Below are 23,844 nucleotides of genomic sequence, written 5' to 3'. Positions count from 1 at the left end.
TACTATTACAGCTAAAACTACTGAACCTGGTGGTGAGGAGAGTTTAAAAGGATAACGCCGCCCTCTCAAGGCCCAACCCACAGTCTCGTCCAATCGGGGGAGGAGTGAGAGGGAATCCCAACACGTCAGTGTTAGTCGCTCAGTCCTGCGACTCTCGGGGGAAGTCCAGGGGGTGATAGGCGTCGGTCGATAGATGTTGGTTGTTCCCGAAATCGTCGCTCGGCGTTCCGCGATGGTTGGCTGGTCCGGTGCGCTGCGGGTAGGGGGAGGGGGAGGCAGAATCAGCCGCCAGACACATGCACTAAACAGACAAACACTGGCGTTGCTCAAACCACCCACAAGCAATGGTTGTCGGACTTCCCTTTGCTGTGATGATTTGAGGGCGTTGTATGTTTAGTCTCTCGCCGATCTCCACGCTGCCTGGTCGGCTGGCCCAGTCCGGTGCACGCTGTGGTTCAGGAGGGAGAAGGATAAAATCAGTCGCCAGACACACACAAAAGGGAAAATCTGCGTTGCTCAACTCACACACAGGCAAGGGTAGTATGACTTCCCTTTACTGTGATGAATTGAGGGCGTTGTATAAAGTCTCTCGTATGGTGTGGAATCGTAGGTCCGTTCCCGTCGTTCGAGCCCTCTATTTCGCCGGTGCGTGGAAGGAAAGTCGGACCTCTTGTAGAACGGAAGCACCAGCCTTTATACTCTCACAATTATGGGCGTGATTGTGATTGAGAGCACCTGTGGAGAAGCAGATAAACGTACACACAAACACTCATTCACGCCACTACACCCTGACACGCCCACTCATTCATACCTGCCATTCCACCCCGCTTCATACGCGCCTTTCGATCACCCGTCGCATCGCGTACGCTTTGATAATATCTTCACTCCACGGTCATCTAGTCTGGTCTGGCGCCTGCGCCGTCTGTTGTTCTTCCTGCACACAGGTAAAAATATCCAGGATCCAGCAGCGTCGCTGGGCTCGCACAAACAAACCCGGTGAATTTTTTACTTGCTCCGGGCAAGCGTTATATAATCATAATTTAATTATTTAGTCATTTAAAGGCAATATTGAAAATATGGGTTTTTAGTCTTGACTTGAACATATTTGCATCCCTAATGTAAACTGGCAGTGCATTCCACAATCTGGGTGCATAACATGGGAATGCAGCCTCACCAAATATTTTCTTTTGTACATGTGGTACACAGAGAAAGCCAGCGTCAGAAGTAGGGATGTGCATAACTACTTTTTTTCTTATTCGAATAATCGTGGGTGCTATGAACGAATAATCGATTATTCGATGTGTGCTGCTGACATCCATAAATGTGAGCATGCATTAGCGCGGTACGTCATCAACACATGCCTCTTACCATATACGTCATCAACACGTGCCTCGATACGCGCATCACAAATATCTGCCTCGGTTACTCGACACACGCTACGAAGCGTCGACACGGAAGGACACATCACTATCGATCATAACAACTTCAACAACAAACAGGTAAGGAAACATGACCCGTATCTTTAAAGTAGGCAGCTGTTTCATTCACCTGAAATGTCCATGAATGCTCTAAGTTAGACCAATATGTGCTGAGGTTTGATCTGAAGAGATGAACCGTGGATCTGTCTGTATGGCTCTCTGGTGGGGCTGATAACAAAGCGCTGCTTTCCCGCCCAGAAGCTGTGTGTTTGTTTACATGAAATACAATATAATTATATCAACAAATAATATAATAGTTAGTTTGTTTACATGAAATACAATATAATTATATAAACAAATAATATAATAGTTAGTTTGTTTACATGAAATACAATATAATTGTATAAACAAATAATATAATAGTTAGTTTTGACATGAAATACAATATAATTGTATAAACAAATAATATAATAGTTAGTTTGTTTACATGAAATATATCTCAGAGTGGTGTTTTAGAAGAGTGGCTAGCCTGCTACTTGTGTTTAGTTAGCTTGTACTATCAGATCTCACGTTTTGAGAATAACATAATACTGACAATAATGACAACGGCTCATTTAAGAGCCATGAATAAAGGCAAATCTGTGTGTGTGTGTGTGTGTGTGTGTGTGTGTGTGTGTGGTATTGGTGGTTGTTCCTTGGTGGGATCAAATCTGTCTGACTTTCTCAAACATTTTCTTCTGCCTGAGAGTCGCGAGATTGTGGCTGACTCCGTTTTTAGTCACAGACTGGATAAAGCAACAAGCCTTCATTGTCTTGACACATGTAACTGAATCCGAAAAAGCCATATATGCCTATATTTATACATATATATTATATTTATGTATTTTACTATTACTTGATGTGTGTGTGTGTGTTTTATCCTAGTAACAGTGAGTGTGTTCATGTCCTCCCTGTTGGTAGAGTTACTCCCAGGCTGGTAAGAATGACAGGTGGAGGGAGTAGAGAGTTAACCCTTTTATGTTAAGTGTCTGGTTAGGTGTTGTTTTTTGTTTGTTTGTTTTTGAGAAATATACTATTCACTGTAAATGCTTTCTTGGTTTCAACTGCACAGATTCACCTCACAGCCCAGCTACCATGTCCAAACTCAGGTCCACACAGTCCCCTGGTTCTGGCTGTGGTTCTCCAGCCCTGGAAAGCACACACGGCCGATGGATGGTGGCAGTGAAGCTGGAAGACTGCAGGAAAACACTCAAACTCATTGTGGCAATTAAAGAGGAGAAGGAGGAAGGAGAAGAGAAGAAAGATGTGATGGTGAAAGAAGAGGAAGTAGAGGAGGAAGATGTGATGATAGAAGAGGAGAAGGATGATGAGGAGAAGGATGGTGATGATGAGGATGGTGAGTTCATGTTATGTATTTGGCGAAGGCCAGGTCAGATTAATGAGTAGATCAAAGGGGCTGGCAGATATTCAGCGGTGTAGGCATCAAACATTTATTATAACATATTATTAAAGCGTACGTGCCTTTCGATCACCCGTCGCATTGTGTACGCTTTGATAATATCTTCACTCCACGGTCGTCTGGTCTGGCGCCTGCGCCGTCTGTTGTTCTTCCTGCACACAGGTAAAAATATCCAGGATCCAGCAGCGTCGCTGGGCTCGCACAAACAAACCCAGTGAATTGTTTACTTGCTCTGGGCAAGCGTTATATAATCATAATTTAATTATTTAGTCATTTAAAGGCAATATTGAAAATATGGGTTTTTAGTCTTGACTTGAACATATTTGCATCCCTAATGTAAACTGGCAGTGCATTCCACAATCTGGGTGCATAAAATGGGAATGCAGCCTCACCAAATATTTTCTTTTGTACATGTGGTACACAGAGAAAGCCAGCGTCAGAAGTAGGGATGTGCATAACTAAATTTTTTCATATTCGAATAATCGTGGGTGCTATGAACGAATAATCGATTATTCGATGCGTGCCAACATCCATAAATGTGAGCATGCATTAGAGCGGTGCGCGAATGTATAGCTGTCCAGCCATTTCCAATTGCAATGTTTACCAGTGGTCTAGCTATAGCCTACCCGAAACGACCAAATACACAACAAATAAAATGAAGATTAAATGGAATTTAATTCATCCATGGTAATAGCTACTCTGGTCTGTTTTGGCTAAAGCATTGGGAACGGGCTCAGCGCATTCACCACCATGCACCTTTGAGATGCGAGGTGAGGGAGTACACGGTTCCATTCATAAAAATGGATAAAAAAAACAAAGTTGTAACCAGGGAGTAGCTGAAAGGACTGTATAATTTAGGAAGGGGCTGGTTATCTAACTAACTCTAAGCTAAATAGGCAGTGTAGGAGGATACAGGCAGGGGGCGCCAGCAAACCGTTAGACTAGCAGTTACTATCGTTAGCATTAGCATGGAATTAGCATTAGCATTAGCTTTGGAATTAGCATTAGCATTAGCCTTGGAATTAGCATACAAACAACTAACACACGGTAACGGTATCACATATGAACAACACATTTATTTACAGAACTGATGTATACATCCCCAGATATATACATTCCCTCCCCGCCGGCCACACACACACTCAATCACTCACTCATAGTCTCTGGCCTGAACAGGCTTATAGTCCAGGGCTGTGGTGCGCGTTGAGGCCTGGTCGGATGGCATGTGCGTCGAGGAAGGTAGCAGACAAAAGGGGGGGTGACGTAGCAACGCGGAGGGAAAGGGCCTTCTTCGTAGTCCGCGCCGAAGGGTGAAGGGCTCAGGTCCGGGTGGTCCACGTCGAAGCTCCGATGGAGTCCGCGTTCGGTCGCAGTCCGCTCGTGGAGTCGACGATTCTGTCCAGTTTGGCGTCTCGCTTGGTCCAACGTTTAACAGCCGGCTGCTGGCAAGGCTGTCTAACGGGGACACAACTAAACGGGCTATACAGCTCTGAACTCGATAATCGCTTTCCTGGCGTCTTCAGCTTCTGCACGGTGTGCGTGTTGCTGAATCCGCCATCTTAGATTGGCTTCTCGTTACTCTCTCTCGTTTGGTCTCTCTCGTTCTGCTTCTCATCACACACTGACCCACTGAGCACTTCCGTTCCTTATATATACACCACCGAACCTAACATCCGGGTCACGGACACACCCCGGATATACTACGTCATCAAACATATACATAAACATTACAATAATAATACATACACCTTCATGAAACGTACAGAAATAGTATAGAAAATAACAAAAGAAATAACTGGGGCAAAATAGGGCTGGTTTGGGGAAACTAAACTGGCTCTGAACTGTGGGCCTTCACAACAGCCGCCCCATGAAACCCTCGGTTTCAGTTAACTAGGAAGGCACACTGGCTAGGCTGCTCTAGCAGCGTGAGGTAGGAGGTGATAGTGTCCTCCGTAATTTGAGGGAGCTCAATCAGGCGTGCCACAGGTCGGGTGTAAGTGCGACCACCAACGTCCACGATGGCCGTCCGCACCCTTCCATCCGGACCCGGCAGGACCTTGGTCACTCTGCCTGTCTGCCAGGCGGCGCGTGGAAGGGACTGATCGATCACCAGTACCACGGCACCTTCGGACAAGTTGTCTCTCTCCCTCAGCAGAGTCTTCTGCTTCTCCTCCTTCTCCAGGGCGCGGATGTGCTCCTCGAAGCAGATCAGAGCGTCTTCCTTGTCCATGTTCTGCAGCTCCTCGTACTCAGCGAAGGTGGGGTTGTCCAGCAGGTACTGCTGGGCCTCGGACCAGGTGGTGCGGTAGGTGACGTTGGCCATGTTGTCCAGAATGCTCTTCAGCGCCTCCCAGTTCCTCTTCCTGAGCTGCTTGGCTTGTTCCTTCTCCTTCTTAGCCTTGTAGGCCTTAAACGCTTGCTTCTTCTCCCTCAGCTTGGGCAGGGCGCTGTAGCGTGGGTCGTTGATGATCATTCTCATGGCTTGCTCCCATGACGCGTCGGATGAAACACCATTCTCCTTCAGAAGCTCTTTGAAGGCCTGCTTGGCCTCCTCTTTTGGGTTCCACTTGTACGTTTTCTTCGCCAACTCCGGCCTTTCCTCCTTGGAGGCGTCTACAATACTGGCTGAGACTTCCATGGCTGACGTGTACTCGACGGAGTTGACGGGTGCGTCAATGCTGACCTCGGCCACGTGAGGGTGCATGGCCACCTGCAGGTGTTCCTCGGCAACAGCTGTTGCCGCCATGGCACGGTAGCGCCACCACCGGGACTCCTTAGTCTGGGAGTTGTAGTAGTAAGGCTTTCCCGTGTCAGACTTGTACTCCTTCCACGGGCACTTAGACAACATTTGCTCAGCAGGAGATTTCAGGTCGTCTGGTTTCTCCCCTGAGGACTGTTTAGTCTCTGTGTTGTAGAAGTAGGTCTTCCCATCCAGAGACTTATGCTCTGTCCACAGAGACTTCTTCTTTGGTTGGTCATCCTGTGGTGAACCATTTGTGGTACTAACTGTTCCAGGTGCACTGGCAGCAATAGATTCCACTCCAGGCGGTCCGGTTGGTTGGTTTGCTTCTTCGGTTCGGACATGGAGGGATGACGTAGCTCTCCCGTCTCTATCTCTCCCCTCGGTAGCGCCTTGGAGGGCCCACCCAAGCGCAGTCTTAACAGCCATCGGGCAGCCTCGTGGTCCTCTCAGCGGAGGACGGAGCGACACGATCAGTTCAGCGTTGTCCGAGCCGATGAGAAGGGTTGGCTCCGCCCCTTCTATCGGATGTAGGTCTACTCGCCGTAGGTGGGAATATCTTGCGCGTAATCTCTCCAGGGGGTAGTCGTAGCGGGAGAGCGCTAGCTGGTCTGCGGTGAAGACATTCCGAAGCCGATATCTGTCCGACGGCCGCCCCGCCGGGGAGATAGAGAAGTTGATTCTCGCCCCGGTGACCTCTTTAAGGTCGCGACGTATCGTGCGCAGAGTCAGCTTCTCCGCAGTCCCTTGGAGCCCCAACTGGCGCGCTGCCCCCTGGAGAAGGATGGTCCGTTCCGACCCGTCGTCTAGAACGGCGTATGTGTCGTACACCGCGTTGTTGTGGTGAAGTCGGACCTTCACCACCTTCAGTAGGACCTTGGAGCCGCTGCTCCGGGCTGGGTCTAAGTAGTAGACAGGTGTTGCCTCTTCCGGTGCGCTACCGGACCTAGGGCTTCTGGTGCCCTCCGTGGACCTGGCGAGGGAGACCTCGTGTAAGATGTTGAGGTGGACCTCCTCACAGCGGTTGCACTTTCTCCTCAAGGTGCAGTTCTTAGCCAGATGGTCGCGCCCACAGTTCCAGCACCTCTTGTTCTCCTCGAGCCACCTCTGCTTGGCCTCGGTACTCAGGTTGTTGAAGGCACTGCACTCATTGAACCAGTGCTCGCTGGTGCAGTACGGACATGGCGGTGGACCTCTCCGTCCCTTTTGAGGGGGTTGAGAGGAATCCTTTCCCTCAGGTCGGGCTTTCCTCTCTCTCCGAGGCTCCTCCTCCGTGTGCAGCACTCCTACTGGGCGTCCTCTGTTCGAGCTCGGCCCGTCCCAGCGGTCTCCCTTCTCCCTCTCCTTCTTCGGCTCAGCGTAACCCATGGCGTCTACGTTGGTGTCATGCACTTCCTCCAGTAGGAACTCCGCGAAGGCAGCCATGCTCAGACCCAACTTCCCGGGGTTACGAACGCGCTGCTGTCGCCGGAACCTCTCCTGCCGGAAGCGTGGGATCTTGCGGAGCAGCCGCTCTACGTTGGAGGTGCTGTTGATTTCGCTGGCGCCAGCTGGGCCCTGCGTCTTCAGCATTCCAACCAAGGTGTGCACGCGGAGCGCGAAGTCATCCAGCGCCCGTTCATCCTTGATGGGGGCCTGCTGTTCGAGGGCTTGCAGTTCAGCAAGGGCGTGGTTCCAGGGACGACCGTAGCGGGCATCCAAGTCGGCGAGCGCTCTGGTGTAAGGTGTCGGTGCGGAGGCATGGGCCAGAACCATGTTGTGGGCTCTGGGGTTCCTCACATGCTGAAGGAGAATCGCATATTTGTAGGACTCTGAGCAGGAGTCGTCCAAGAGCGTGTCTAGGCAGATGCGTAGCTCCACATACTGGCTCCTGTCCTCGTCCTTGAAGATGGGGAACTTGGGTCCCTCCACCTGGGGAAACATCCTGTAGTGGATGATCGGGGCTGGAGTGACGGTCTGGGTGTCCGGCCTGCATGCATTTTGGTGCACTGGAGGACCTAGGGGTGTGCTACGCTCTTGGGGGATGGCTCCCCTCCCGGGCAGCGACGCTGGCTCCCTCTGGGCCGCGTAGCGGTCGGGTCCCTGGTCCTCTTCCTTCCAGGTGGTCAGCTGGGCCTGTAGTTGGACAGTCATGGCGGGGGTCATGGAGCCATCGGCGGGGGGTTCAGGAGATGGCACTCGCGAGGGCCGTGCGGAGGATGCTCTGGAGCTACGGGCCGACGGAGCTCTGCTGATGCACACGTCGCGCATGGTCTGCATCACTTCCTCCATCTTCTCCGCGTGCAGTTGCTCTCTCTCCATCTGGAGGCGGTCGCGCTCCATCTGGAAGCGTTCACGTTCTAGCGCCTCCTGGCGCTGTCTCTCCGCCGCGCGTTCCGCTCCGGTCATCTGGAAGCGTTCACGTTCTAGCGCCTCCTGGCGCTGTCTCTCCGCCGCCCCCATCTGGAGGCGTTCACGCTCGAAATGGATGCGTTCCCTCTCTCGTTCACGCTCGAACTGGAGGCGTTCTCGCTCTAACGTCACCTCGGCCTGTTGGCGCTCCCGCTCTAACGCCATCTCGGCCTGTTGGCGCATACATTCGGACAGCGCGGCACTACTCCCTCTGGAGTGCAGGCTATCCGCCCCAGAGGCAGAACTGCCCACGGAAACCCTGGACCGGGAGGAAGCCACTGAGCGGCAGGAGCTAGGTCTCGAGCGCGCCGTACTGGGAGGCAGATCGTTAAGGCTGAGGCCCTCCCTCTTCCGCCCGCAGGCGCTGTCGGACCGGGCCTCTCCTTCCTGCTCTTCCGTTTCCACGGCAAAACCCTGCGGTTCTGCCATCTCATCCTCAGGCTGGTGCTCTTTGAGGGCTGTCTCAGTGCTAGCCACCCGCGCGCCGGCGGACACCTCGGCCTCTCCGACCACTGTATCCCGTGGAGTGCGCTCCTCGCTACCACTCAGTGAGCTTTCGAGCTCAAGCTCATACTCCTGTAACCTCGGAGGCAACCGCGGGACTCTCTGTGGTCGTGGCTCTGGCTCAGGGGGCGGAGAAGGGGGGGTAACTGTCTGGTCTGGTTGGCTGCGCTCAGCCATGCTATCACTACACTACCTATCCGGCTCGAAGGACCAATTGTAACCAGGGAGTAGCTGAAAGGACTGTATAATTTAGGAAGGGGCTGGTTATCTAACTAACTCTAAGCTAAATAGGCAGTGTAGGAGGATACAGGCAGGGGGCGCCAGCAAACCGTTAGACTAGCAGTTACTATCGTTAGCATTAGCATGGAATTAGCATTAGCATTAGCTTTGGAATTAGCATTAGCATTAGCCTTGGAATTAGCATACAAACAACTAACACACGGTAACGGTATCACATATGAACAACACATTTATTTACAGAACTGATGTATACATCCCCAGATATATACATTCCCTCCCCGCCGGCCACACACACACTCAATCACTCACTCATAGTCTCTGGCCTGAACAGGCTTATAGTCCAGGGCTGTGGTGCGCGTTGAGGCCTGGTCGGATGGCATGTGCGTCGAGGAAGGTAGCAGACAAAAGGGGGGGTGACGTAGCAACGCGGAGGGAAAGGGCCTTCTTCGTAGTCCGCGCCGAAGGGTGAAGGGCTCAGGTCCGGGTGGTCCACGTCGAAGCTCCGATGGAGTCCGCGTTCGGTCGCAGTCCGCTCGTGGAGTCGACGATTCTGTCCAGTTTGGCGTCTCGCTTGGTCCAACGTTTAACAGCCGGCTGCTGGCAAGGCTGTCTAACGGGGACACAACTAAACGGGCTATACAGCTCTGAACTCGATAATCGCTTTCCTGGCGTCTTCAGCTTCTGCACGGTGTGCGTGTTGCTGAATCCGCCATCTTAGATTGGCTTCTCGTTACTCTCTCTCGTTTGGTCTCTCTCGTTCTGCTTCTCATCACACACTGACCCACTGAGCACTTCCGTTCCTTATATATACACCACCGAACCTAACATCCGGGTCACGGACACACCCCGGATATACTACGTCATCAAACATATACATAAACATTACAATAATAATACATACACCTTCATGAAACGTACAGAAATAGTATAGAAAATAACAAAAGAAATAACTGGGGCAAAATAGGGCTGGTTTGGGGAAACTAAACTGGCTCTGAACTGTGGGCCTTCACAACAAAAGTTATTGTACATGGTATTACTCTCTTTCTCAAAATCTGATGGATTACTACAGATACGTTTCAGTCTAAGAAATTGAGAATATGGTAGACCCTTCTTGAGGGGAGGCGGATGTGCACTAGTAGCATGTAACAGGCTATTCTTGTCTGTGGATTTGGTATAAAGGGTGGTGGACAATTTACCTTCAAGTAAACGTACTTGATTGCAGGGTTAATATCTGAAAATGCTCATGGGATATCACCAGGCACCCTCCTGTATTTTGAAGAGGTACCACCAAGCAACAAGAAACAGCAACTTTACCCGACAAAACAAGGTTCAACCCCATGGCTCCTGGACTAATTAGATCTGTTTCTGATAATCATTCATTCTTTTGGGCCTCAATGTATGCTAAAATGTTTATCCATAGAATCAAGGTTCATTTAAATGTAATTTTAATGTTGGCAGAAAAACACAAGCAAGATTAAACAAGGTAAAACTCTATAAAATACTATTTCAACCATTAACATATTCGATAGGTATAATGCATTCTCTCTAAAACGCTTGCATGCACATAGGCGCGCTCACGCACACACACACACACACACACACACACACACACACACACACATTTAAAAGCACTGCCCACTAGCTCTCCTCATATTCATTTCACTATTGGCCTATGAGAACAACTCAGAGTAAAATTCATTTTCACCTAAACATGAAAATAGGCTGAAACATCCCTTTAAAGACCATAATATCTGTGAGCACTAAACATTCTGATACTCCAAAACTTCGAAAGAAGTCTAAATATGCACAGCCTGGGAACATAGCACAAAACTATATTGGTCTGCACTACAGTGACAAGGCTCTAATTTTTACAGATGGGTGAAAAGACCCAGAGACAGGCCGAACAGGAGCTGCAGTATATCTCCCTCAGTATAAGACAGGAACTAAAAAAAGAACCACCGATCATTTATCAGTATACACAGTGGAGCTGCTAGCAATTTTGACAGCATTGGAACGGTTGGTAGATAAACAGGGTAAATAATGCATTAATTGCTTCAGACAGCCGGGCAGCATTGTATAGCATTGTCTAGTATTAGATCTTTGAAATCTTGCAGACAGGATATTATTTTCAGGATTCATCAGTTAATGTATGGAATATATAGCACAGATATGTTGGCTCTGTTTGGGTTCCTGCTCATGTCGGGGTATACGGAAATGAAGATGCAGATATATTAGCTAAGCAGTCACTTAAATCAGAATCAATAGAAATGGATATTCCACTTAGCAAAGCTGAGGTAAAATCAATCATTAAAACACACATGCAGGAATTATGGCAAGAAGACTGGAACAGAAATGAAACAGGAAGACATTTGTATAGCATTCAGAAGAAAGTTGGAATAGGAAGTAGGATGGGCAGGAACCGGAAAGAAGAGACAGTCATTTCCTGTCTCAGGATAGGTCACACTGGATTGAATGACACACTTCATAGAAAAGGAAAACACCCAACTGGCATTTGTGCCACTGTAATAACCAGGAATCTGCTCAGCATGTGTTGCTGAAATGTGAGAAATATGAGGAACAGAGAAAGCTACTGAAATCAGCAATTCAGAAAGTTTTACTGTAGGGAGTTTACTTGGAAACACATTTAAAGTATACAACCAGATAATAAAGTATTTGAAAGACACTGGATTAATAGATCAAATGTAACACCACCCCTCCCCAATTTTGCTTATTACTTCCATTTTCTATAATTCTTTCCCCTGTCAATCTGACGTTCCACACAGTCCGGTAGGTGGCGGTAATGCGCCTTAAGTTAGTTGCCAACCGCCAATCCCCCCCAAAAAACGAAGAAGAAGACGCGGAAACAGAAAGTTCACATGTGTTCACCACCAGATCGCTTTTAGACTGTTATGATATCAGAATGGCAGAGATACAGCAGTTGAAAGTGTTTATCTCCGAGCGATTAACAGCGGCAGCTTTTGAGATATTCGGGGCGATGGAAAGAACGATGTCAGAGTACCAAGGAGAAGTCTCCCGTTGCAAGGAGGAGAACCACCGTCTACGGACGTTGCTAAGCATCCGTTTTCAACCGGAGATGAAGCTTCATAGAACAGGTTCGTTTTTATTACAGTACTACACTCAAGGTTGCAACTAGCTGCTACTCCGTTTTAATGTGAAGACCAAGTTATCTTGATGACTGAGGCATATGGGATGCTAGCCGGGCTGAGCGCCAAAATGCGTTTTGAACATGGAAACACCATGGATATGCTAGCTAGCTAGCTCTCAATGTCAAGCTATGGAGAGTGCTAAGCAGCTAGCGAACTACGTTTTACTTTACAACTGTAAGGAGGCGTTTCAATAGCTATTATTATATCATGTGAGAAACCTTGTATTATTATATAAAGTGAGCAACCTTGTAATGTAGCTGTAGCTAGACACGCTGACTTTAATGTAGCTGTAGCTAGATCGTAGATGGTAAGGCCCAATCCCAACACACCCCTTGCCCCTACAGTTTTGCCCTACCCCTCCATTTTGCACATTCACAAGTAGGGGTAGAGTGTCCCGATTCTTGTCGGGATAGAGGGGTAGGGTGAAGTGTTAGGGCTACATGGCCCTCCAAACTGAGTTGTTTCAGAGGCACACTCCAAATAGAGTTGTTTCAGAGGCACACTCCAAATCTAGTGTTATGACAAACCTCCCAGAATGCCTTGCGAATCATCGGTAAGATAGTGGCGAACTCATAACATAAGCAACCACAAAGGTCATTATGTTCTTCTTTAATACATTTGTAAAAGTGATGAGAATCATCATATTATCTTAGTTTAATGTCCTTTCAATGTATTATAGACCTCTTCTTTATCACAAGCATAACAAAAAATCGCTAGTATGCTGATGTAGAATCGCGAGCGTTCATGCTTTTCTATGATACTACTGATGACGTATCAGGGACTTGAAGGGTTATCCCATTTCATAGGGGAAGCTTTCAACCACTATCCCTTGCAACTGTTCTGAGGGGCAAGCCGAAAAGAGAGTGGCTCTCCAGAACAAGGGGTAGGGGTGAAAAAGGGAAACAGGATTTAGCCTTGGTTACGAATCCTGGGCGCATTCAAAAACATTTGATTGGTGTTAGCACGAGAGTTCACCATATTGCTTAGACCAGTCTATTTCCTTTTAAATCCATCCAGTGTAGAGTGCACCATTCATAGAGAGGGGTAGAGAATCAGGCCGCAGCCCCGTCAATGTGGTGTGGAAGACGCTTTAGCACAACAATTCATAGTAGTGCCTAACCTCTGTTAGGTTTTTGGTAATCCGTATGTTTGTGAAATTAACTCTCCACTATATGTGCCTCTTCCTTTGTTTACTCTACACAGATCCACCTTACAGCCCAGCTACCATGTCTGAACACAAGTCTACAGAGTCCCTGGGTTCTGGCTGTGGTTCTCCAGCCCAGACAAGCACAGAGCGGGGTCCAGAGATGGTGGCAGTAAAGCTGGAGGACTGCAGTCAAACACTGGAACTCAATGTGGTAGTGAAAGAGGGGGAGGAGGAAGTGATGGTGACAGAAGAGGAAGGAGGAGAAGAAGTGGTGGAGAAAGACATGATGGTGAAAGAGGAGGAAAGAGTAGAGGATGTGGAGGAGATGGATGGTAAGTTAATGTTATGAAGTTGTCTAATGTTAGGATGAGTGGAAAGTGATATTTAGATAGTTCTCTCCATTTCCCTCCTTTCCTTTACATTTCATATGGTCTGGTTTTTATTGAGAAATATTGGTGTGAATCACTGTTGATAAATGTGTGTGAACGAGTGCGCACATTTTGGTTCTGTTACCGGACCAACCAACCAAAAACCACAAACCTGAACAAACTATCATATAGACCACCGCCAGGTCACGCCACTCAAGGGAGCTCAGATGGAGCTGGCCAGGCAGTGATAGTGTTAGGGTCAGAATGACCCAGACAGTGATGGGGTCAGGGTTAGATGGAGCTGGCCCAGGCAGTTATAGGGTTAGGATCAGACTGAACCAGGCAGTGATAGCGTTAGGGTCAGACTGACCCAGGCAGTAATAGGGTTAGGGTCAGACTGACCCAGGCAGTGATAGTGTTAGGGTCAGAATGACCCAGACAGTGATGGGGTCAGGGTCAGATGGAGCTGGCCCAGGCAGTTATAGGGTTAGGGTCAGACTGACCCAGGCAGTAATAGGGTTAGGGTCAGATGGAGCTGACCCAGGCAGTGATAGGGTTAGGGTCAGATGGAGCTGACACAGGCAGTGATAGAGTTATGGTCAGACTGACCCAGGCAGTGATAGGGTTAGGGTCAGACTGACCCAGGCAGTGATAGGGTTAGGGTCAGATGGAGCTGGCCCAGGCACTGATCGTAAGGTGTATGTACCCGTTTGGTAAGCTAACCCCATACTTTTATTTTTCATTCTTCTTAGAAAACCAGACCACCTTTTCTGTTCTTCTGTTCAGTCAATGTGGAAGACGCTTTACTACATCATCTCATAGTAGTGCATATCTTCTGTTAGGTTTCTGGTCATTTGTATGTTTGTGAAATTAACTCTCCACTATGTGCCTCTTCCTTTGTTTACTACACAGATCCACCTCACAGCCCAGCTACCATGTCTGAACACAAGTCCACAGACTCCCTGGGTTCGGACTGTGGTTCTCCAGCCCAGACAAGCACACAGCGGGGTCCAGAGATGGTGGCAGTGAAGCTGGAGGACTGCAGTCAAACACTGGAACAGAATGTGGTAGTGGAAGAGGAGGAGGGAGAAGTGATGGTGAAAGAAGAGGAGGAAGGAGGAAAAGTGGTGCAGAAAGATGTGATAGGAGAGGAAATAGAGGACACACATTTGGGTGGTAAGTTCATGTGATGAATTTGCTAATGTTAAAATTAGGGTTGAGTACCGTTTGGTTTTATTCGATACCGGTGCCAAATCGATACTTTAAAAACGGTACCGGTACCGAAACGGTACTTAAATCCAGGGTTTCCGCGGATCCTTAAAAAGTCTTAAAAAGTCTTAAATTCATGTATATAAAATTAATGCCTTAAAATATCTTAAATTCATTACAAATGTCTTAAACTGGTCTTAAATACTTTACCCAAACGTCTTAAAATTGTCGGGGCAGGACTATTTAATTTTACTTTTTCTCGCGGCATTTTTCTATTGAGCAAACGTTTAATTTCATTGAGTAGCGCGCAGACTCCTCCCCCTTGCGTTCCTTTGGTTATAGTCAGCTGCAGTGCTTGCTACCTAGCATTAGCCAGTCTGCGAGATGGGGAAGTGCAAGTTCAACGAGAGGTGGCTTGACGACAGAAGATTTTGCGATTGGCTTAAGTCCACCGGCTACCCAGAAGAAGCAAGATGCACTGTGTGTAGGAAAACATTCAAACTCGGCACCATGGGCATTAAGGCGGTTGAGAGCCACCTAAAAAGCGAGAGGCATAAAACGGCTGCTAAGGGCCAACAGCAGACGCCAGGAATCTCCCAGTTCTGCGTGTCTGCCCCGGGCTCAGCGCCCCAGACAACGGCTGCCGCTGCTAGCAGCACTGCTAGCGATCTCAGAGCAACGTTTGGTGGAACACCTACACTGAAATCGGAGATTGTGTGGGTTCTCAATACAGTGGTAAAGCACCAGTCCTACTCCTCCAACGAGGGGATTGGAGATATCTTTCGGATTATGTTTCCCGACTCCCAAATCGCCACTACATTTGCTTGTGGAAAGGACAAGGCGTCATACATAATACGTTTCGGATTAGCTCCTTACGTCAGAAACGAGCTGATCGCGAATGTGAACGAGTCAGTTTTTGTTCTAATGTTTGACGAGAGTTTGAATCATGCCACAAAAAACAAGCAACTCGACGTGCACGTGCGGTATTGGGTCGGCGATCAAGTGGAGTCGCGTTACCTGGGCTCGCAGTTCATGGGACACGCTAAAGCTCAAGATTTACTGCAACACTTCAAGGTAAGTGCATTTTGTCAATGACAAAGTATTAGCTTTACATTAATTTTGGCAGATACTGGCAATGTCATGTAGATTCAGTATAATAGTAGGCGTACCATAGGGAATGATGCGGTGTAGTCTAGTCATTTCCACGTTATAGAGAGCCACAGAGAGGGAGAGGGGACGCGGGAGCGGGCGGGGGGATGGTGGGGAGAGAGAGTATCTAAGGGCGTAGGGAGAGGGAGTAGATGGATGAGTTATAGTTTGTTAACTGAGGATGTGTGCAGACAGAATGTTAAAGTACATTGAACCATTGGCAATCATGCTATTATTATTGTTATTATAATCATCATTATCATCATCATTTATTATTATTGTTATTATTCTCATCATATTCATGTCATTCTCAGGAGTGTGTGGAGAGACTGAACCTGAGGAACATGGTGTCCATCTCCATGGATGGACCCAATGTTAACTGGAAGTTTCTGGAGCTTCTACAGCAAGAGCATGCTGAGCAGTATGGTGGTGCCCAGCTGGTTGTTGTGGGTAGCTGTGGGCTCCATACCCTACACAACGCATTCAAGTGTGGATTCTCCATGTGGCAACTGGAGAAGGTAAGATGATTATAACTATGAGAAGTAATCTTTCATTTGTCCCACAAGGCAAATTGGAATATTACAGCAAGTGGACACTTGACAGGATTTAAAGAGAGCATGAATTTACAGATGTTTCATACTATTAACTCCTAAGTTATTTTTCTAAGGGTTTATGCAATCAAAAGTGTCTGCACACATTATGTGTACAGTTCAGTCATTCTGTCAGTTTAGTTCTGGTATGTGTCTGTGTGTGTGTGGTCTACTGGGGAGCGCTGCTGGTTGAGCAGTCTGATAGGGCAGTGAGGAAGGACCTGCAGTATTGCTCCCTTACACACTTTGTGTCATTCCCCATGAGAGATGATGGCTAATTCAGCATTCTCCTCTCTCCCACCAAGGTGTTGAGAGCAATGCACTTTGTTTTCCACAATACACCAGCGAGGAGGGATGACTTCATTGCCCTCACCAAATCCTCAGTCTTCCCATTACCATTCTGTGGCCATCGGTGGATTGAGAACCTGCCAGTTGTGGAGAGGGCTATAGAGGTAATTAAAATCTTGATTTATATAGCACCTTTCTAAACAAAGTTACAAGGTGCTGCACAATGTATGATAAAATAGACATGCATGATAAAATAATACATACACATGGTGGAATTAAAGGTATGGCCATCACTGGTGAAGTATGTGGATGCAGTGAAGACAAAAAAGTTGCCAAACCCTGGGACAGCGTCATTTGACACCATCGAAGCAGCCCAGCGAGATCCGCTCATCTTGCCCAAGCTACAGTTCTTCATGGCCATCTCAAGGACCTTCACTCCCTTTCTCACAAAGTACCAGACTGACACACCAGTCATGCCATTCCTTGGCAAAGATTTGGCTGACTTGTCCAAGGTAATCAAATTAATAATGAACAATCAACAACAAAAGCAAAACAAGTTGAGTGTGTGTGGGCATGCTGAATGTGTGTGTGAGCAGGGAGAAATGGCAGATGCTACTGGGTGGCTTGATTAATTAAACTCGTCCTTAGTCAATACATAAAATTACTGAAAGATTATGTTTTGGCTAAGTAAAGGTTACTTATCATACTGTTATTGATATATTGCATATGTGATATGATATTATTTTAAATAACTATATAGAAATGCATTTCATGGTTAATGTGGTTATCAAAGGTACTTGCTTTACAATCATCATGCATTTTCTTGTTACCCTTTCAGAGTGTGCTGAGGCGTTTCGTCAAGAGGGAGCATCTCAATGACATCACTCCACTGCAGCTGGTCAGGCTGGATGTCGCTGATCAGAAGAGCTGGGTCAACCCGAAGGAAGCCGACATAGGCCTGGGTGCTGAGGCAGCCCTCAAGGTAATTTAGATGTATTACTTAACTTTATATCAAATGATGGTCCATATACAGGCAGGAGAGAATACTGTGTTAGGCCATTCAGTTGTATTTAAAACACATTACCCATCTGTCAGGACCTCCAGAGAAAGGGGACCGTAGGGGAGCTCACTGCCCTAGAGTTTAGGAAGGACTGCATGACGGGTATGTCAAATATCCTAAAGAAAGTCCAGGACAGGAGCCCCCTGAAGTACCCCATCGTGAGACAGATGGCATGTCTGGACCCCACAGTCATGTACGCCAACCCAGACGGATGCCAGGGAAGAATGAAAAGTCTAGTGCAGAAGTTACTGCAAGACAAGCAGTTGTCTGGAGGTGTCTCTGCTGGTATGAATAGTTAATAGAAAAGCTGGAAATGTTGTCCCTGATTATTAGCCAATGGACAATTGGACATAAGCCTGTCTGCTAATCAGGATTAATCATGTAAATAATATTTCACATATTTCCTTTCATCTGTTTTGTTATAGGTGATGTGATTATCCAACAGTTTGGGAACTTCCTGTCTGTTGAGGCTAAAAACGAGCACTTCCTGTCCTTCCGGCCCATGGAAACCAGGCTTGACGTGTTCCTGCATGGCTACCTCAGCCAACCCTACCCTGAGCTCTGGGGTTTCTGTCAGAAGCTTCTTCTCCTATCCCATGGGCAGGCGACAGTCGAGAGAGGCTTCTCCATTAACAAGGAGGTGGAGACCGTTAACATTCAGGAGGACACTGTCATTGCCCAGAGACTGGTCTGTGACTATGTTGCAGTTTGTGGGGGGGTTGCCAATGTCCCTCTCACCAAGGAGCTGCTAACTTCGGTGGGATCAGCAAGGTCAAAGTACAGAGAACACCTAGACCTGGAGAAGAGGAAGAGGCAAAGCGCTGCACAAGGGCAGAAAAGAAAAGCAGCAGAAGAGCACATCATCGAGCTGAAAAGGAAGAAGCAAACTCTTCTAGTGGTATCTGATTCTCTGGAGAAGGATGCAGACAAGTTTGCTGAGCAAGCTGAGGGGAAGTCCGGCACCTTGATGGCTCAGCTCATCACAAAGTCTAACGTCCTCAGGAAGAGATACAAAGAAAAAATGTGTGATTTGAAAAAAATAGAGGCAGAACTGGAGAGTAAGGCCACAGAATTGAGGCTCATGCCGTGAGTGTGTTAAGTAGATGGGGTTTTTTTGTTAGATGTTTCCGACCAACTAATTGCACTTTTAATTTAATTAAGTTATTGAACCAGAGCTTTTATGTTCAATAAACAAAACAAGTAAACTTGAATGAGTCTCATTGATTGACATGCTATGCTTGTATTGTAGTACAGTGGAATCCCCTAACCATCGCATATATATATTTTTTCGGTCTTAAATTCCATTTAAAGTGGCATTAAAAAGGTCTTAAAAAGTCTTAAATTGAACTTGCTGAAACCTGCAGAAACCCTGTAAATCGGTACTTTTGATAAAAATAAATAAAAATGTTTCCTCCAGGATTTTTCACATCAGTTGCGGGGTGGTCACTGACGCGATTTTCCGAGTGCACGCCATTAATGCCGAGCAGCGATGTTTTATATAAGGTGATAAAATACGAACATATCCTGATATTACAGCTGCAGCAGAACATGGGGAACTACAGCACTGAACATAGGTTACCGTATAATATACATGTGACTGACAGATACGCCCAAGACACACACACACACACACACAGTGAAAGATAATCTGCTCATTGAATATGAAATATACAAGAGTACACACAGAACCGGGAACGCGCATACAGCACTGAACAACATCCGTAGAAGGATTCTTAATAGGACTAGATGTTAAAATCCCTAAATAATTAGCACAACAATTGACTGAGTGGAGTTGGAGATGTCCTCTTGGGTGGAGTGGAATTTGGCAATGATCACGTGGTGCCACCAGTACGACACATCTTCAGTTGTGGTCCCCGACCTCATTGGGTGTTTCGGCCATTTATCACAAGACACCCTCTGCCGAGGTTGGCCCACCACAGGCTGATCAGGCCTGGGTGTGTGTCGCACGGTGGCACCACGTGGTCATTTGGGAGCCCATGTTGGGTCCCTACGTTTCAGCCACAGCCAGTGACTGCTCCGTTCTGCTGCAGTGGACAGTTCTTTAATTGCCTTCCGTTGGGCCTGTCCTCTGATCCCTACTGCCCTCAGGAGCCTTGTGGTGGAGCTGGCTACAAAGCCTCTGCAGCCCACCTCCACTGGCCACACCTTCACGTTCCAGCCCCGCCCCTCTGCTTCGACTGCTAAGTTGGCATACCGCAGCCTCTTCCGTTCGAATGCCTCATCGATGGCCTCCTCCCATGGGACCGTCAGTTCTACGATGAAGACACGCCGGCAGGACTTGGACCAGAGGACTAGGTCTGGGCGCAGGTTGGTCGCTGCAATTTCGGGTGGGAAGGTGAGCCTCTGGCTGAGGTCTACCCGCATTTCCCAATCCCGGGCTGCGTTCAGTGGGCCTGAGTCTGGAGGTGATGGCTTGGTCCGCTGTTTCTCCCCTTCCCGGATGAAGATTGTTTTCCGTGGAAAGGTAGTCTGGGCATTTAGAGGCATGGCGTTGGTGGTTACCCTCTTGTGCTCAAGTTCGGCAGCCAAGCACTTTAGCACTTGGTTGTGGCGCCAGGTGTATCTTCCTTGAGTTAGACTGGTCTTGCAACCCACCAAGATGTGTTTGAGGCTTGCTGGGGCTGCACACTGGAGACAGGCTGGGTCCTCTCCATACCAGAGATGTAGGTTGGTAGGAGAGGGCAGGACATCATATGTGGCTCTGATGATGAAACTTAGCCTATTAGACTCCATGCTCCACAGCTCGTTCCATGTGATTTTCCTCCTCTCCACGCTCTCCCACTTCATCCAGCGGCCTTGCTGGGCTTGGGAGACTGCCTTGGCGCACCTGGCTGCTTCCTCCTGGTGGCGCACCTCCTCAACCACCATCTTCCGCCGTTCGGTTGGAGTAGCCTTTTGCCATGTGGGTGTTGTTGTTTCCAAACCAAGGCCCCCTCTGCCATGTTGGACATGCCCCACTATATCCCGGTGTCTGAGGGCGGTCTTTGCCACCGCAACTGCTGCAGATGGCTTCCATTTCCTCCCCGTTGCTAGGATCGGAGCAGCACCTCTGACGAATGGATCCCGGGATTCTGTGAGAGTCATTGATTTGGCACATTTGTACTCCTCCACCAGGCTTGAGATTGGTAGGGAGAGGGCTCCGTTGCCATACAGGCCTATGCTGCTAAGGCCTCTCGGCAGTCCAAGCCACTTCCTCACTTGTGCATTCACCAGTCTCTCCAGCCGGTTGGCATGGGATAGTGTGACCTCGTAGATGGAAATTGGCCACATGAGACGGGGCAGCAGCCCAAACTGAAAGCACCACAGCTTCAGCTTCCCAGGGAGAGCAGTGTTGTTGATCTGCTTGAGGCCACTGATTGTATCCTGCCTGAGTTGTTCCAACTGCTTCGAGTCTTTGAGTTCTGCGCTATACCAGCGGCCAAGGCTTTTGATAGGCTTCTCCAGAACTGTTGGTATTGGCTCGTTGTTGACGTGGAACCTCTCATTGGTGAGCTTGCCTTTGACAATGGAGATACTGCGGGACTTGCTGGGTTTAATCTCCATTCGTGCCCATTTGATGTTTCCCTGGAGTTTATCCAGCAGGCGTTTGGTGCATGCGTTTGTTGTTGTTATTGTCGTCATGTCATCCATGTACGCCCTGATTGGAGGAAGACGCAGCCCGCTCTTCAACCGTTCCCCTCCAACGACCCATCGGGATGCTCGAATAATGAGCTCCATTGCCATGGTAAACGCCAGTGGCGAGATGGTGCAGCCCGCCATTATGCCTATCTCGAGGTGCTGCCATGCAGTTGTACTGTAACACAAAACTGGAGGTCCTGGAAGTAGGCTTTGACCAGCCTTGTGATGCCCTCTGGGACTTGGAAGAAGTTGAACGCTGTCCACAAAATCTCATGAGGCACTGACCCGAAGGCATTGGCAAGATCTAAGAAAACCACATGCAGGTCTTTTTTCTCCTTCTTGGCCGTTTGTACCTGGTGCCAGATAACATTTGTGTGTTCCAGGCATCCTGAGAATCCACTTATCCCTGCCTTCTGCACTGAGGTGTCGACAAAGTTGTTCTTCTGCAAGAATACTGAGAGCCTCTGGGCCACAACACTGAAGAAAATCTTTCCTTCCACATTCAGTAGACTGATCTGGCGGAACTGGTCGATGGTTGAGGAATTCTTCTCTTTGGGAATCAGGATCCCTCCTGCCCTTCGCCATGCCTTTGGTATGATTCCCTTTTCCCATGCCACTTTCATTAGCTTCCAGAGGTATTTCAAGACGCCTGGACTGTTCTTATATAGCCTGTATGGAACGCCGTTGGGCCCAGGGGCTGAGGCTGTTCTTGCCCGTTTTTTTTATTTTTTATTTGTTTTTCAGATTTTATCCCTTTTTCACCCAATTTGGTAGCCAATTTAACCCAACTTAGCATCCAATTATCCCCTGCCTATTGCATTGGATCCGCCGCACGACCCCGTGGCCGGCAGTCCCAGAGGAGGGCGCCAGGCAGACTAGGCTGACTGGCTCCTCGAGCCCAGTACCGTTATTCCGGCACCCAGGGGGCGGTGTTGCGCGACGGATCCTAGTCCAGAAATACTCCTATACCCCCCCTCGGAAGCGGCCGGCCAATATGCCGCTTCCCGTGTGCCTCGGCCATATCTGGATCTGGCGAGCCGGGATACGAACCCCGGCCCCGGTGGGTAGCATGCACTAGCGGCCAGTGCGTAGACCGCTACACCACCGCGGGGCGTTCTTGCCCGTTTTACTGTGCTCTCAACTTCGCTCCATGTAGGGGGCCTTGTTTCCATCTGGTGCTCAGGTGGTTGGATTGGTGGCATGTCATCCGGAATGCTGGCTGGCACATGCCTCTGGTTGTCGGAGTAGGTCTTCATCAGGTGCTCCTCTAGTTCCCTTATGGGTACTTTGAGGGTACCCGTTTTCTCCTTGACAAAGAGGTCTTTGACGAACTTGTAGGGATCTCTGTAGAAGGCAGTCCTCGTTCGCTCTTTCTTCTTGTGTTGCTTTCTCAAGCATTCTGCTCTTCGCAGTGTTGCAAGACGCTGCTTGATGTCGGCCTGTAGTGCCTCAAGTCCTTTCCTTTCCACTTCTGTGGCCTTCTTCCACTGTTTTCTCAGGCACCTTCTTTCTTTCACAAGTCTTTCAATCTCTTGTTGTCTCCTGGACTTGAGATGGGCTGATGGTTCCTTCTGTGTCCCATGGTTCTTACTTTTCACCCCAAATCTCTCTGCTCCATAGCTGTAAATGATCTCTCCAATCTTGTCCAGCTTTCTTTCCACGCCCCCTTTCAGACCTTCTAGAAGATGGACAAGGTCTGTGTCAGTGTTTTCCCACTCCTTTTTCTGGCAGGCTTTAGGCCACAAGATTTGAGGCTTCCGTCCATTCATCTTCCTCTCTACTGCTGTCTGTGGCTGGATAGGCTCTGGACTCATGTCCGTTGATGGATCTGTGCTTGGTTGAGCTTCGTCTGGGGTTCTGTAGAATATAAACTTGTGACTGACAGTCACATACACACACACACACACACACTGAAAGATTATCAGTTCATCAATATGAAGTAGGCCTACATGAGAGTACACGCACAAAACGTTACTCATTAACTGTTTACACAAGTAAAATCACAGTGTGACAGTCAGATGGAGCATTCGGTAAACAATCAACAGCAAGGTAATGCATCAGCTGAGTTAAAGAAAACCAACTTTTACCTTTGATGACAGCGACATGATGATGTTCGTGATGATTTTAGATTATTTTTGCCCCACGCATATTGCCCTGTAGTTAGACCGCGCGACCACAGCTTCCTTGTGTCTCTTATTGTCCAAATGTTCCCTGAATTTTAGCTGCATGTTTTTCCAGCATGTAAATCCGTTGTCAATAAAAATCCGACTCCAATTCTTTTCCCCTGCCAATGTCGTTGTTAAAGTGATGGAGAGACGCAAAGGAGAGGGATTTCCTGAAATCAACATTTCCCGCTAAATTCAGACCAATCACAAAACTGTTTTGCATGCGCGTCGCCTCGCACTTGTTGAGAGCGACTCAGTCTCGGATTACATGCACTGGAACTAACAGGCGATGTCACGTGCGGTTGCATGT

At 48.2% G+C, this 23,844-nt stretch overlaps 2 protein-coding genes across 5 annotated transcripts in view; both read left to right on the top strand.

Moving 5' to 3' along the window:
• The window catches only part of LOC308165162 (NLR family CARD domain-containing protein 3-like), a 469,264-nt gene that overhangs the window by 235,639 nt on the left and 209,781 nt on the right, over positions 1 to 23,844 (top strand). The gene's annotated exons all lie outside the window — the stretch shown is intronic.
• On the top strand, positions 14,896 to 19,039 carry LOC308164958 (uncharacterized protein). The gene is made up of 6 exons (XM_080539036.1): positions 14,896 to 16,310; positions 16,688 to 16,834; positions 16,952 to 17,182; positions 17,509 to 17,652; positions 17,766 to 18,015; positions 18,156 to 19,039. Exons 1-6 carry the CDS (start codon positions 16,137 to 16,139, stop codon positions 18,818 to 18,820), a joined length of 1,611 nt encoding a protein of 536 aa, XP_080395162.1. The 5' UTR covers positions 14,896 to 16,136; the 3' UTR covers positions 18,821 to 19,039.

Source organism: Nansenia antarctica (assembly GCF_963989245.1).
Source record: "Nansenia antarctica genome assembly, chromosome: 9".
Taxonomy (NCBI): Eukaryota; Metazoa; Chordata; class Actinopteri; order Argentiniformes; family Microstomatidae; genus Nansenia; species Nansenia antarctica.
The sequence above is the reverse complement of the archived record's forward strand: the minus strand, read 5'-3'. Positions and strand labels throughout refer to the sequence as shown.